This window comes from Anabas testudineus, chromosome 23 (assembly GCF_900324465.2).
Source record: "Anabas testudineus chromosome 23, fAnaTes1.2, whole genome shotgun sequence".
In the NCBI taxonomy this organism is placed as follows: Eukaryota; Metazoa; Chordata; class Actinopteri; order Anabantiformes; family Anabantidae; genus Anabas; species Anabas testudineus.
In genome coordinates this window covers 1,071,333-1,086,436 of record NC_046631.1, presented here as the reverse complement: position 1 = coordinate 1,086,436, position 15,104 = coordinate 1,071,333, and the positions used below count along the sequence as shown (strand labels likewise).

Sequence of the window (15,104 nt, the reverse complement as noted above, 5' to 3'; positions counted from 1 at the left end):
TGTCCAACAAATCAGTTTTATAACCAAAAGACCTAGGGCTGATTAGAAGTATATAACCCTAACCCTAACTATAAACTGTGTATGGTCAGCAAGAGTAGTGTATAAATGGTAAGCAAAAGTTTAAGGTTTGTATATTAACAGTCATAAGTGTTCCATTTTCCATTTTTTTGAATGACAAATACAGACTACTGCCACCTCCTGGTATGGTATTCCTCCCTCACACAGTTACCTGTATTGCTAGTAAGCTGTTGGCTGTAGTGTTGCAATATATGAACACATTCCATTTGAATGCGTATTCTTAAGTGGAAACAAGTGGAATTTAAGAAACAGAAGGTCCAGTTTTTAGTCCTCACTGTGCTCCAGATGAAGTGCTTGTTGGATGGTCTTACAGTGACTGAAAGCTCCTTTCTGATGGCGGAATCAGTGGAGCCTGCTGTTAACAATTTTTGGAACTTTCTGAAACAGACGTCTCTCAAATTCTGCTTTTCATCCTTCAAATTACTTTTTCTATCACTTTTCATGTGTACATCAAAGTGCAACACAACGAATTCTTTCAAGGCGAGACTGTCTTCAGGTGTGCACTCTTATCCCAGAGCTCTTGAGGGGAGATCAGGGAGGCATGAGCCATTGCGTGTGGCTATTTGGAAGTGGAATAACTACTCCCATATTAAAGCATGGATGCCAGTTTTACTTTTGGTATCGTTTTTATTGGCATATGTTTATTTAACATCTAAGGATTGTGTTATTTCATTGCCTTCCAAAACATATTGGCAAGATTTGCTACAAATATGATGCATATTGGCATTCCATGCTATTCAAGTAGCTATGAGTTAGATACAATTTTTAGTAGGCACAAAAACTATGTGGACGAGTTCATCTACCCCGATATAAGTACCATAAAGTACTACATCCTCTAGGCAGTTAAACCTGAATTACTCCTGGCTACAAAGATGTGATTATATGTACAATCAGGATTCCAAAAGGTCATGGCTGGTAGGACATGTGGCCCTGATTTGAAGTCTCAATGACAGTGTATTGCCATAGCTATTGAATCCCTGTGGGTATCAGTTTCTTTGGGGCTCCATGATTCTTTGTGCAGTGAGCATGGCTAAGATAATTCCCATTACAAGGTCAAACGTTTGATTAGTATTGTATTGCATGTATAGTCATCCACACATTCAACAAAGAGTGGGCTGCAACACACCTCCCTGACACCTCCAGGACTTTCATTTTCAAATGAGATAAGAATATAACGCCTACTCAAAACAAGAAAGTGCAAACATCCGCCAACGCGCAACAATTTCACAATTTATTGTTCAACTCACACACCAATCCTATGGCTTCATTTTGAAGTCGAATTGATTATTTGACTTCGCGAACATCCCCTTAGGAATTACAATCAAGCCTCTATGTCCATTAGTTTCACAGTTATGGCTCAGATCAATAATTGTTTAATGGTGGAACGTCCAGATTTGGATCACCACCAAAATCCAATTGACTTGTCTCTGGCTTGGGGCCATCCAGTCCAGCACTTTTGATATATTCTGCTGTCAGACACACAACAAAACTAATTAACATACATTAAAGCTTCCTTGAATGAAAGTATAGTAAGATAATAACCTGTGGTTGCTTTTTTAAAATAAAGATGGCTGAGTTTTTCAACATGGAGATTAAAGATAGGCTCCAAATATCTACAAAACCAAGTCTACATTGGAAGGCAGGTCACTCTTCAAAGATCTCTTACAAATCAAACACTCCCAGATTAGTTTCTTAGTCCACCACGTTTCCATATATTAGTTAGATAGTTAAGCAGAAAACAGCAAGCAGACAGCACAGACATGGTTTGACATCCCTTATTCTGGAATATTTACTGAAAGTTCGTTTCACTTGGAGCTGAGCGTTTTAAAACTCTCAGTGTCGAGCACTGATCTGGCAAAGTTCCCAGTATTCCAGTAATTCCAAAAGTCCCTTTTTTAGTTGGCCTCTCTTAGTCTTTTTTTTATTTGTGATGGTGAATCTTTGTTATGCCATTGCCCCAGATTCTGAATATATTCATTCTAACAGGCAGAGTTTTTGAATTTTAAATACACCTTCATTCACCATCAATATGCGACTAAAACAACTAACAGCCAAATATGCAGTTAAAAGACCCAAATGTCCTCAAATCTGCATTCTGTTCAGATTTGCATTAACGATTCAGACTGGTTCAACAAAAGCAGATGTTACAGTCAAGGTCTGTCACATTACTATGACTTCTGTTCTTATATTTACAGTGGAAAATAGGACCCACTGCAGCTATTTACTATTGTACACAGCCTGCCAATGTTGGTATCCACACCATTATACTGTACCACGGCAAACACTTAGCCTTCTTCAGATTCATCTACAAACATCACTCCCTTCACAGACTACATTTACATTTATTTGAAAGTCGATGCACTGCCTCATTCTGGAAAGATGTTTCTGTTGGCAGATGTTCCAATCATATTCCACTGATGTGCACTGAACGGAGCCTTGAACATGATCCTTCTGTTGTGATAGTATTGTGGTTTAATGTGTCTGCCTTTATGCTGATTGTAGTAAAGCAATGCACATTATACATTCTTATGCATACCGCACTGTAAAGTAAGTAAGTAGCAAACACCGAGTTACACAGTTTTTGATGTGGTGCCAAGCAGGTCGAGCGCTGAATTTATCTCATTTTAGTTTTTTGAGGCATTATATAGCATTCATTTGTGATTATGACATAAAATTACACATCTTTTCACATACACTTCGTATGTGAAAAGAAAGCAATTGTTTATTTGCCTTATGTAACTTAACTGTTACAAAAAGTTCTTCCAAAAGGTGTGAATCATGGGGCAGTCAGGTGATCTGAGAGGCTGTAATGAAGAAACCGGCCGAGCTAGATTATCTGATAATCAACACCTTATCTTCCCAACAGACACGTTGTGTTTTAATATTACTATTCACCTTTGTTTTGTTTCAGATAACTTTCTTTACAACTCACACCTCAAGTCTGGCTTCGCTGACTGGATGGACCCGAGGTTTGCTAACATCTGCTTCCAATTCACTTTTGTTGATGTCATTATCCTAGGGATTTACACCTACACAGTGCATGTCTGACTTTTACAGTAAGAACAAGAACAAGGATGTTACAAAGGTTAAGCAAGAAATCACTCTTTAAAGACACGTGCTCCTTCTGTCACGGCGTTTCGAGTGTTAATAAGGTGGAAAGCACCTGCAGAGTGTTTCAGTGAGTGTTGTGTCCTCTTCATTTCTGTATCTCTCTGACTGCACATGATCTGTTCTACACCTGAATTAGTAGGTTTCGAAAGCATGTCAAACATTAAAACAGTGCAGACACAATTATAAGATGTTTAAACTGTGGTGTTTGACAGTTTTTGAGAAACATGTGCTCATATTGAACTTGATACATCATTTAAAAGACTTGGTGCAACAGCCTGTAAGCATTTGCTATGTTTGCTTTGTTTGTTTTACATTTACAAGTTTTTCCCCATTCTTGCTTGATGCTATGATTTCAGCTGCTCAACAGTCCTGAGCCTCCTTAGTCTAATGCTTAGCTTCCTAATGTGACTAATGTTTTCTATGGTTCTTCATCAGGTCTATATTCAGGTACAAACATCTGGATCCGAGAAAACATCTAGTCTGGAAAGCGATACTGGACATTTAATTAGATGGTCTTTAGAGACTCAATCATCAAAGTAATGGAAAAGTTGGTCCAATGTCTGTGAGCACCTTTGTTGTCAGTGAATTTGTTACAGATGGAAATCTTGTAGCTAGAGATGAAAAATGAATCATTTCCAAAATCGATAGAATTTAATAGAATGTAATTTTCAAAGCGCAAAGCTGCAATACTTTAAACACCATTTTTGAGTGAACCGACAAGGCAGACAAGACTGTTTTTATTACTTCCATATACACACAAATCAAAATGCCAGCAAGAGGTTTCTCAGCTAAGTTGACATGGAAAGACATTATGTCCTTTACCAGTCTAACCAAGTCACTCACATTATACTGCAGAATAGGGGCTGTATAGATCATGCAGAGAGCAAAGAGAATTATACAGTACAAAAACTAGTTTTTTGCATTGCAAACTAAATAATAATTTGCTTATTTTCCTTTATCACTGCAGCTTCATGTAGCAAACTGTAAATATAAAGACTGCAAGCAAAGGAAGAATACCACTTGCTGAAAAACTAGAGAACCATTACTCTCTTAATTCTGCTGTTAATACCTGTTCTGTACCTTCCGATGTGTCCCTGCATGCTGCTAGGTTCACCCAATAGTTGTATCTAAGTTGCTGTACTTGTGAGCACAGACACGAAAGTGGATATGCTTGTGCATACATACACAAACATGCACATGTGACTTCTTCGGAGCTTCAGAGTCAAATTGAGTAAGTCAGTAAGTCTTATTGCTCGTTCTACGTGATGAATCACTGCACAAGAAGAGAAATAACTAACAATGATAGGAGTAGAAGTTAATTGTTGCTAATGTACCCTGGAGCCCCTGGCCTCAAGCAAAGATTACAAGTAAAAAGAAAACTTCAAACTCCACACCCAACTGCAAACTTGTAGTCTTTAGACCCAACCCATGGTGACTCAAGTCACTTGATGACATTTTTCAGATTTTACACAGCTCCCTGTGAAGGCACGAAAGATTTGATACGTTTCACATATTGTGTAGTGCTCCCCAACACCTAGGAATCCAGGATCAATGGTTTTCCACTTTAATGCAACCCTTTAACTGCCTTGATCTGTACTAGTCTGCTTAATTTGCTAGATAAAACCCAACATGAGATATTAGTGCAATTATCCTAAATTAGGATAAATGTTAAGTAATGTTTTAAAACAAATACTGTAACAAAAGACTTTTAATAAGTAAGAACGTGTCGACACAAAATCAAAGTCTGAACTTGGATCGTACTTCATCAGAGATTAATTGTCTTGCTGAGCATCATTGAATTTCACTCAGTGAGTCAGAATCAGCGGCAGTGGATGCACAAAGTTGTGTTTTCTGGTGGGCGGAGAGCAGCGGGGCTACATTCATGTTACTCTAACTGTTTATTTTGCGGCGTTCCCAAAGCACTGAGCGGCTGCCAAGCTAAACCAAAAAACACACACATGCGCGTGCACACAGGACAGAGAGAGAGAAAGAGAGTCGTGCACTGGGAATGGGAGATCGAAACAGACGGAGACAGCCGCGGTGGCCCTGTCTTCTCAGTGTCAGCTCCAGGTTACACTCTGATTCTCTTAATTTCATTCCTTCACTCTTTTCTCTTCATTTTAATTAATCTGTTTGTGTGTGTGTATGTGTGTGTGTGTGTGTGTGTGTGTGTGTGTACGTCAGCACAGAGCTGTGTCAGGCACACAACAGGCCCTGTTGGTTAACTGTCCCACAACAGAGGTCAAAGATCAGCTGTATGTCAGAGTCAGTTAAGCCAGTGAGAGAAATATTCAGCTCAGACTTTTCCCCACGTTTTATCATTTGGCATGTTTGAAAACTCAATTCAGTGCAATTCAGTACACTTTAAAATTAACTTTCAAAAGTGTCTTAGATTCTCAGTCATCCGGTTCACGGTGATCCCAAAGGAGCAACTCAGTGACAGGTGACACCTGGAACACCACTTCCACTGCGGATGTGTGCACACCCTTCTGTGCCAAAGTGGAAATGACTGGGGAGGGATGTCCTTATTCTACAATAACCACTCAGACATGATGTTGTAAACCACCACCTTTGTTTAAAGATGGTTGTTCCTTTTAACATAGATTGGCTCCTTTACTCCCAAGTAAATAGTTGGGACCCCTGATCAATCAGATCCAATTTTGCCAACCAGCAACCACTTTTTTCTCATGCTGAACCCTGTCCAACACAACCTTAAAGTCACCAGGATGTTAATGTTAGGGATGATTGGAAATAGAAGTACCTTTGGGATACCTTCCAAATGTGGCCAAAAAGGTAGAAGTGGGTATGAATTCAAACTTTCCAGTGATGTCCTGATGACATCAGGAAATGTTTCAGTAAATCAAAACATCTACAGTCGCTCCCTTCTGTAGCTCCCCATAAAGAGAGAATACACAAACCAATTTCCTTCAGCACAAGGACAGAACAGAGACAACATTGCAAGGCACTGACTTGGCACGTTAAAGGCAAAGCTCTCTATGAGAAAGCCTGCCTTTTTGCTTTATGTATGCTACAACCTCACCCAGTGCACTGAAAGACACAACAAAACAAAAGTGTTCAGGTCATTTGGGATAAAGGTAGAAAGAGGAAACAGCAAGTTAGGAAAAAATGACACATTTGGAACATGTCTCTTATTTTTCATTGATTCCTACAAATGTTTATCTCTTGATTCCTTAGTTTGGAGTATTTTTGCAGGTTACAGCACAAATGTAACCTGCATTACTTGACAATAAATATGAATTTAATACTTTGAAAAGGGTTCTTTTCTCTGCTGCTCCAAAATTTTCTATTTATTTACTACTAACTCAAGTTTGTGAATAAAGTGTCAGGTAAAAAGAGTGTGTCAGCCAACACAGGATTACATTAGTGAAGCAAAGTGACAGCATTTGCTAGTCAGATGCCAGTATGGACCTGTGTTCTGGATCACTGAACACACACATTCACATGCACATACGCAGAATGTAAGAGAAGTGTATTCAGAGGTCTTCGAGATGCGTTAGCGTGCTTACAGAGAAAAGAAATGTGCACATATCCCTAAACTGATTCTGATTTCTTTGAGAACAAGAGTTTTTTTTTTTTTTTTTATCATAGTAGAAAGAGAAACCCTCATCTGTGATTGAAGCTTAGAAATGTACTGTACCAACATTTACTTTTCTGCAAAAAGGTTAATTAAAGGAACTACCAGCAATTTATTATTAGACGCTCCTACAGCCTTGAGCATTGTTAGAGACTGATGCAGGCCAAGATAGCTGGACTTTTAAAGAAGCCAGTGCTCTTGTCGGGTGATGAATAAGTTCCGAAACCCTGTCTCCTCCCTCCTTTCTGGCTTCTCTACTTTTCTATTTGTCCTATTATTTCTTTCACTTTTTAAATACAACCGAGTACAACGCCATAAATGGCTTCCAGGAAAGAGATGCCTGAAAATGGATCACCTCTTGCCCCACTCTCCGTGACGTCTTTTAATTGTATACAAACACTACGTCTAGAAGACAGGGTTGGGCTGCTGACCAACAAAACAAACTTGAATCACTCGCCACAGAAATGCAGTGGAGCTTGAAAGTTCGAGAACCCTTTAGAAACTTCTATATTGCTGCGTAAATATGAACTAAAATGTGATTAGATTTTCTAAAATTAGACGAGGGGAACTGAAGTGGGACGTGTGCAGTGGCTTGAACAAAGAACATTTCTGAAATTTTACAGTGTTTGTCACTGTGCACCCATTCATCCATGGCTTCATCGGCCTCAACAGCAACATTTGCACTATACATTCATGAAGTCCCATCACCATCCACTTTTATTGCACCAACCACTAGTTGTAAGTGTCAGGAGTTGTGAAGAGAACTTGAGAGTACACACGTACATATCGTAATCTTTCAATCTTTTGCTACTTCCTTCTGTTAGTGAAATAGAAAACCAGCAAATGTTTTACTCATGTGTAATACATCTGCTACTGCACAAACACAAGCACTGCACTGTCAATCAACAATCAAATTTAAATACAACTAAGTGGATGTGAGATTCACATGTGGGTCAGTTCCACATTTTCCCAAATCTGTAGCTGGGTCTTTTGTTTCTGGGGCTGTACTGACAGGAAAAAAAAACAGCATCCACTGCAACCGTTGGTAAAACCGAGGTGGAAGTTGCAGTTCTGCTAATAGCATTACTGGGGGTTGTTGTTGGTATCTCAGTAATCAGACTACAAGGAAACAGAAGGGAAAAACACCCAGTGTATCTGTCGAAATAAAATGCAATAGATAAAGCCCTCATCATTCCTTCATTTGCGTTTTCATACCTGTGACCTAAATGCACATCAAAACTGTGACTTATCAGAGTGCAATCTGCACCTTGGAAAGTTGCTACACCAGAAAGTTGCTACAAAGTTGTCACCAGATACAAGTTATGATGCCCGACACCTAGCTCAATGATCCAAAGTCAGATGCGAACAGTGGTTTCCAAACAAGGAACATTTTGATTCCAAGACAAACAGCAGGTAGCATACATTTAAGCTTTTTAAGCTGGCACCAAGGTCCACATCATCCTAAAGATGTGGTAAAACATGCCTGGTAAACTGACACTCTCCTGTCTTTATTCATAAATAGATCTATTCTGTGTGGTATGGAAGAAATGTGTACTACCATAATTTCTGAGCAGCCCATTAAGCCCATTAAGAAGTTACTATGGCTTAAAAGATGCTGGCCTTAATTGACAGCTATCTCAGCCTATCACACAATGTAAAGGCTACCAATCTTTTGACCAAACCAGGAGTGGGCAGTAAACCCCACTTGATTTAAAGGATGTTTACTGGTGGCATCACTGTCAGTTTTTTTCTGAACTCAGTGGGACAACAATGCAGGGAACAAGCTGGTGATCAGACATTGTATCATCAAACATGCTGCCATATTTCATTCCAAGTCAAATCTCCATTGCTCTGAGTGTGCACAGGAGCAGTTAGTTTTGCTGTGCAGAGCTAAACACCTTGGCAGGACTTCATAATCTTGGCAATCAAAGAAAAACTGCTTTGAAAGTTATTTGGAAGACACTGCAGCAGCTCTGTTCTCTGATCTGAATCTAAATGAGAAACATGCAACAACCAAACTGCAAATGTGGTCAGTCCTCCATGTTTCAGTTCTCCTTCAAACAGCAGTGGTTTTCACAAAGCAGAAACAAAAGTCCAGCGATGTCTCTTCCTCAGTGCTCTCCAGTGCACTGAAGTGATATTTATTGTTGCACCACAGTGGTTTCAAACTACTTGTTGCCAGGTGATGGCATTTTCAGCTGAGGAATCAGTTTACCCCAGCAAACCTGACCAGCAAAACGTTTCAGCAATGGAAACGTGAAGATCAAGCAAAACCAGGAGTAGTTGACCCCCACCCTAAAGGGCTCAGCCTGGGGAGTGACTGCCTGTCAACAGGCATTGAGAGGGCAGCATGTCCTCAGACACCACGGACGTAGAGGGAACAGCAGAGCTAGGATATCAATGGGCTAATAGAAAAGTGACCGAGACGGAATCTGGGAGGAATTCGAACGATTTGAAGAAGGGGTGATGAGTCAGTGAATGTGACTGGATCTGATTGTTGCGAGTCAAATGTGGCTCATTGTATTCAACACTGTGAATGGGGCAGCAATAATTCCTGAGGCTGTCCAGTTTGAGTCAGGTGATACAAGCAAAACAGCAGTGGATGTCTAGGCCTTATGTGTTCTATAGCTTTACTTATACTTGGTGGTAAATAAAACAATAATTCACTGTGGTACACTCCTTAGGTTTGAACTATCTGGTCTGTCAGTGCATCCGCTCTATAACCCTATAAAAAGAAGCAATGTTTTCACATCAACTCAACATCCAGGTTGCAGATGTAGTATCTAGTTGGCTCTGAGTTGTTGTTGTTGTTGTTGTTGTTCGAAGACAAAGCATACCAGTTTGTCTAGAAAAGTCGGGCTGGGTCTAGAATGTAGGTCCAATCAGTACTCTACTTGTCCCATGGAGCTTGACTATAAGCCACTTATGGACCCGGCCCTGTCCACCTGGATCAGAGGTGTTTAGTGAATCAGAAGATGGAAGGTACCATCTCAGGCAATGGTGGAGTGAAGGAAAAAAAATGACTGCTGATTCACCGAACGCACCCAGCCCCTGCAATCAGTATGTCAGGTAGGGACTGTGGGAAAACACGCAAGTCAGCAGCCCTCGAGGAATGGAAGTGTCCACCCCTTCTATAAGCTGTTAGTATTTTAACCAAGTGAGCAGTTGTTGCTTTTACGTTTAATTTCAAGATACCTGAAGATAAAAAAAGTATTCAACAGTTCATCAGAAAAACTAAGAATGATGTAAAACTCTGAAAAACTTCAGTCAAAACCTATACTAGAATATCAGTGGCTCATTATCACACTCTTGTACAGGACACTTGCCTAAATGACTTCAACAATCTAAAATCAGCAAAGTTATAATTTAGGTAAGATATTATCAGTGAGCAGATAACACACGCCATGCATTTAATGTTCCTTCTCAATCGTTGACTAGTTCTATTACACAACCCGTTTGGCTGGCATTTCAAAAGGTATCAATACAAAAGCACAGCTTAAGCCATTTTCTCACATTAACTCCAGACAATCTCTGGAGAATCAGGTCTTGTCTGAAGTTGCCCTGTCACACAGGAGACTTTCTCTGACTCAGATGTGTTCCCACCTACAGGAAATACTCCCGATTGTGAATTTCCCAGACACTGATCTGCTCTATCCACTCATGGGCGCAGTCAGACATTACATAGATTATCTGTTAGGGGGCTGGCAGACCATCTGCTTCGGACATTTGTGTCCTCACATAAATCTTCTTGATAACGTCTAGATACGTTCTGGGTTGCAGTTCGTGTATCTGAAAGTGGCTTTATAGCGATATAGAGTTTTGAAATATCCTATATATCCTACTCTGCATTAATCATCTCAAGACCACTGAGGTATGTCTTAAGACCGTCCCAATGCACAGATCAGTTTTTGAAGTGTGTGCCAGTGAAGTAAAATATCGACAACAAGACAAGTCTGGCATTTTTCTGTTATTAGTATTTCTGTACTGTGTCCCTATCTTGCAGAGGGCCCCGTTTTTCTACTACATAACACTGTTTTATACTTATAAAGTATATGTTACTCACAAACTACATAGGAGCAACAGCCTCTGAGGCTATCATGAAAGCTCTAATGGTGTAAGGTACTTAATGAGAACTTGAGGGTGAAAGGGTACGTGCGCACAGAGGGTCATAGATTGTGAGAAGCCAGCGTTTGCCTGTGGCCCTCTGAATATGTTAGTCCTGCAATGCTGATCCCCACAGCTCCACATAACCTCATGTCTCCCTGCACCATCTCTAAATGGGAACTGTCCCCGATGCCAACTCGTCCTTAATGCGTTCTGGCTGCATTCACACCTGCATTCACAGCTGTCCACTCGTCACATCCGACTGTCAGGAACTGTCCGTGCCATCACATGCACGAGTAACTTGCCAGCCTAATAAAGCTTGTATATTTACACATCCACGCGCATGTGCACCGTCTGCACGCATTCATACATACCAACAAGCAGCGGTTCAGGGCTATTTATAGAGGCTCTATATTAGCTCACCATATGTGTCAGCTGCTGCTTTCAAAATGGCCACGGACAGTGTTTGCACTTGCAGGAAAACTAGGTGGGAAAGTTGCTAGAATACAAGAAGGTCCCTCCTCACAACCTCAGGGAGTGTGTGTGTTACTGTCACTACGGGGTGTGTGAAGAGCTGGGAGCCGCCAGTCGCCAAACAGGTTCACAGAATATACATGTACGAAAAAAGTGTACAAGGAGTCGCCAATAACCCCGGAGAGGTTTCACACACACACGCACACGCACACACGAAAACAAGTGCATGTGCACACATGCAGCACGCCAACAAGTAGAGCCTGTTCGCTGCAGCAGAGGAGCCTGAGTCACACTCACTTGTCGAAAGTTGTGTCCAACTGACGGCAGAGGCTTGTTTTTGAGCAAATCCTTCTGTTACTGTGTGTTTGTGTGTGTGTGTGTGGAGGGAAAGAGAGACTAGAGGTGAAGGGGGCGAGAGAGCATGAGTGATAGGATAGGAGGAGAAAGCCTCAACAGCAGCAAAAGGACAAGAGCAAGGAGCGTACTCGTGTATGAGTGTGTGAGAATATGTGTGTGTGTGTTACAGGAGAGGCAAACAGAGATATTTCTAATTTCCTCCAGAGAGGTGGGCGTCCATGACAGTGGAGGGAAATCTCGGAGCCTACCAACCAAACAAAAAGTGGCCCCTCAGCGTCAGGAGCAGGCCACTCTCCCTCTCTCTCTCTCTGTGCATCTCTCAATCTCTTCCTATCTGTGTTGGGGGTTTTTTCTTTTTTCTTTTCTCTTTCCACACATTCCAACTCACTTGATGAAGCAGCGAGCCCCCTCAAATGTGTATCCTTCCTCCCATCCTGTTGGTAAATCTGTGAGAGGAGAGGGAGGGGGGGGGGAAGAAAAGCACAAGGCGTGCAAACATAAGCAGATGTGTAGACCCATATGATAAAACGCACGCGCGCACACACACACACACACACACCTGCACAGCAACGCAGTGTCTGGACCACAAATAACTCATTGGACTCGTGCCTTTTTTTTTTTTTTTTTACGCAATTCCGCGCCCCCTCCCCAGCTTCAAGAGCACACATTGCAGGGTTACTCAATCACTCTGTGTCTCCGCGCACAGCCCAGCCTCCAGCTGTTTGAATACGCTGCTGATCTGCATGCAACGATGCCTTGCCCCCCCCCCCCCCCCCCCCACCCACCCTCGCCTTGCAGATGCGTTTCATTTTGGAATATCATCGTTTTCACTGACGCACCAGACGAAGCAGCGAGCACGGCTTAGGCAAAAAAAAAAGAAAAAAAAAAAACGCGTGCGTGTGCAGCCACGGCGGGGGGAAATGTGTCAAGATGTCACTGCAGGGAATCGGCTCCGAAATCGGCTCACGCGCCTACGTGACGGAACTTTTAAAAAAAAAAAGTGTGTCGCAAAGTGTCCAGGTGGAGCGAGCACGCGAGAGGAGGGAGAGGAGGTGGAGGGGGACGCCGTGCGTAATGGTCCGCCAGCGGAGAGCAGGAGAGGGGGAGCGGAGCAGGGAGCAGAGCGGAGCAAGGGGGAGGCTGTTGCTTTGCTGCAGAGAGAAGAAATCTCCCCTCATCGCTTCCCGTGGCTCCCTCTCTCTCCCTCTCTCTCTCTCTCCCCGCAACTTGTCCCCCTCTTTCCACCACCGTGACGCGCGGATAACCTTTCCCTTGCGCTGCAAGCGTGCGTGCGTGCGTGCGTGCGTTTTCGCAGTGAATGAAAAGGAAACACATCCACAGAAGATTTTTTTTTTTTTTTTTTTTACCTGGAGTTTTTCTGTGACCCGTGACCACGGCTTCCCCAGTGACGGGATGCAGCCAGGTTGTACTCTTTGCTTCTTCGCTGTTAGTGGAAGAAAAACGAGGGAAAAGGTGAACAGAGAAGCCGAGAGACAAAAAAAAAAAAAAAAAAAAAAAAAGACAAACGTCGGAGAAACAAGCAGTGCGTGTCCATAAATCCACACATCCGCGTCATATTTACTTGATGAAGAATATGCGTCCATCCCGAGTCACCCCGTAACCCCAAGAAGAGGGAAGGCAGGAGAGCCAGTCCGGCTTAGGATCCGCCGCCATGTCTAGCTGAGAAGCTCTACTGCTCTGGGTTACTCTACACACACACACACACACACACACAGGGGCTGGAGTGCGCGGCGCCGTGCCAAGCGCGCCGGCCGGGCGCGCGCCGGGCGCCAGGCGCGCACCAAGAAATCCTCGCTCTCGCTCGCAGGAGGCGGGAGCGCGCCTAGAGGATATAAAAGACACAAGCAGTGATTTTTTTTTTTTATTCTTTGGAGTGGAAGGAGGCGGTGTGGTTGGGTTTTTTTTTTTTTTTTTTTCTGGCTGACGTCCTCATGAGTGTGTGACTGAACTGGGCCCAGTGAAAGTTCACTGTTAGTGTGATTCCTGGGTGTTTTACAGATTAGATTGAAATCTGTTATATCTAAAGATTGATAAAGTCAAGTATGTGTATGTGCATAGATAACACCACATAACTGTGACATAGATTCTTCTTCAGAACACTTCTAAAGAACAATTTTAGGAAAGTATATGTCCTGTATACAGAAACATATAAAAGGACACTTTGTTTAAAAGTTAAAGTAAAGATTATTTGGTTCTTGGAGTTTATTAATCATTATCCAACCCTACAAACCTCCAGAACAGATTTAGTACGTCTTCTCATCGGTTGTGGAACTCTATGTTCGTCCAAAATGTTGTAATTTCCAAGAACACAAAAGACACAATTTGCAGCAGCTGTACATCCGAGGCTGCACCCGTGCAATAAGTTTGTTATGTTGCGTTGGGCTGGGACTGAATTAAAATGTATTAAAGGCGGACACTTCCTCAACTTCATGGTTGACTGCTCTACCGACTGAGGCGCAGCCAGCAGGTTTGTAAGAACATAGGAAACCCCTCATCACCATGATGGACAGCACTTTGCACCCACAGGTACAAGAGTGAATGGCCTTAAGCATGATTTATGCTTAAGCAGACACTAGACTGGACCCAGAAATGTAACTATGCATTGCAGCGATGCAGACATCGAGATGTTCATCCACTATATCCTCTGGCGGCTTCTCTTTTTCATTACACGTCATTGCAAGCAATTTTAAGTTAAAGTTACTGTAGTTCAACATCTGTATTATCTCCAAATCCAACACGATTCACTTGGTCACAGCGCACACTTATAAGTGCTCACAACCGTGCTGGGCCACTTGCACATTTGTAGCCTGTGGCGCTCCTTGAACCTTCATCCACAGCTCTTCCCATCATCATACAGTATAATGACACCTGCTCCTTATCAGACTTTGCGTACTTGCCACATGGAAACGTCCGCTGACACCTATTTATTCGGGTTTTTCACATCATAGTTCATTCAAGAGCCTCTTGAAACGTGATTACAGGATTATTGACCTGCTTAATTAAAGAAACGCAGCACATTGTGCATTCCAGCAAAACGCATATGCATGAAGCAGATTTTGGGGGTGTCTAATTGGAAAAGCACTTTTCAGCTGTCAATCAGAAGTATCCTTCAAATGCACTGATGGTTTAATTCTAAAATCCCACTTTTCTGCAGCAAAGCTCTTATGAGAGTTAATGACAGCACTAATGCTGAGTAATGAGAGGCAGCTCGAGGAGACCGTCTCACATGACAAGGAGCTTATTTTGGAGCCGACTGCTTCCTGAAATATTGATCAGCCTTTGGACCACAGCGCATCTCGTCTCTGTTTCTGTTCCTATCCGATCACTGGAGGTCAGACTTAAAGCTGAGTTGATTGGAAATCCC

General features: G+C 42.2%; 1 protein-coding gene across 2 annotated transcripts in view; it reads right to left on the bottom strand.

Moving 5' to 3' along the window:
* Nucleotides 1–13,420, bottom strand: part of LOC113162904 (pleckstrin homology domain-containing family A member 5-like) — a 142,020-nt gene extending 128,600 nt beyond the window's left edge. For both annotated transcript variants that reach the window (XM_026361153.1, XM_026361154.1), the window contains exons 1-3: nucleotides 13,302–13,420; nucleotides 13,087–13,163; nucleotides 12,108–12,165 (exon numbers count right to left, since the gene is read on the bottom strand). In XM_026361153.1, the coding sequence (XP_026216938.1) occupies nucleotides 12,108–12,165; nucleotides 13,087–13,163; nucleotides 13,302–13,393 (227 nt within the window). In that variant the 5' untranslated portion in view covers nucleotides 13,394–13,420. The remainder of the gene's footprint in view (nucleotides 1–12,107; nucleotides 12,166–13,086; nucleotides 13,164–13,301) is intronic.
* Between the last annotated feature and the right edge of the window lie 1,684 nt (nucleotides 13,421–15,104).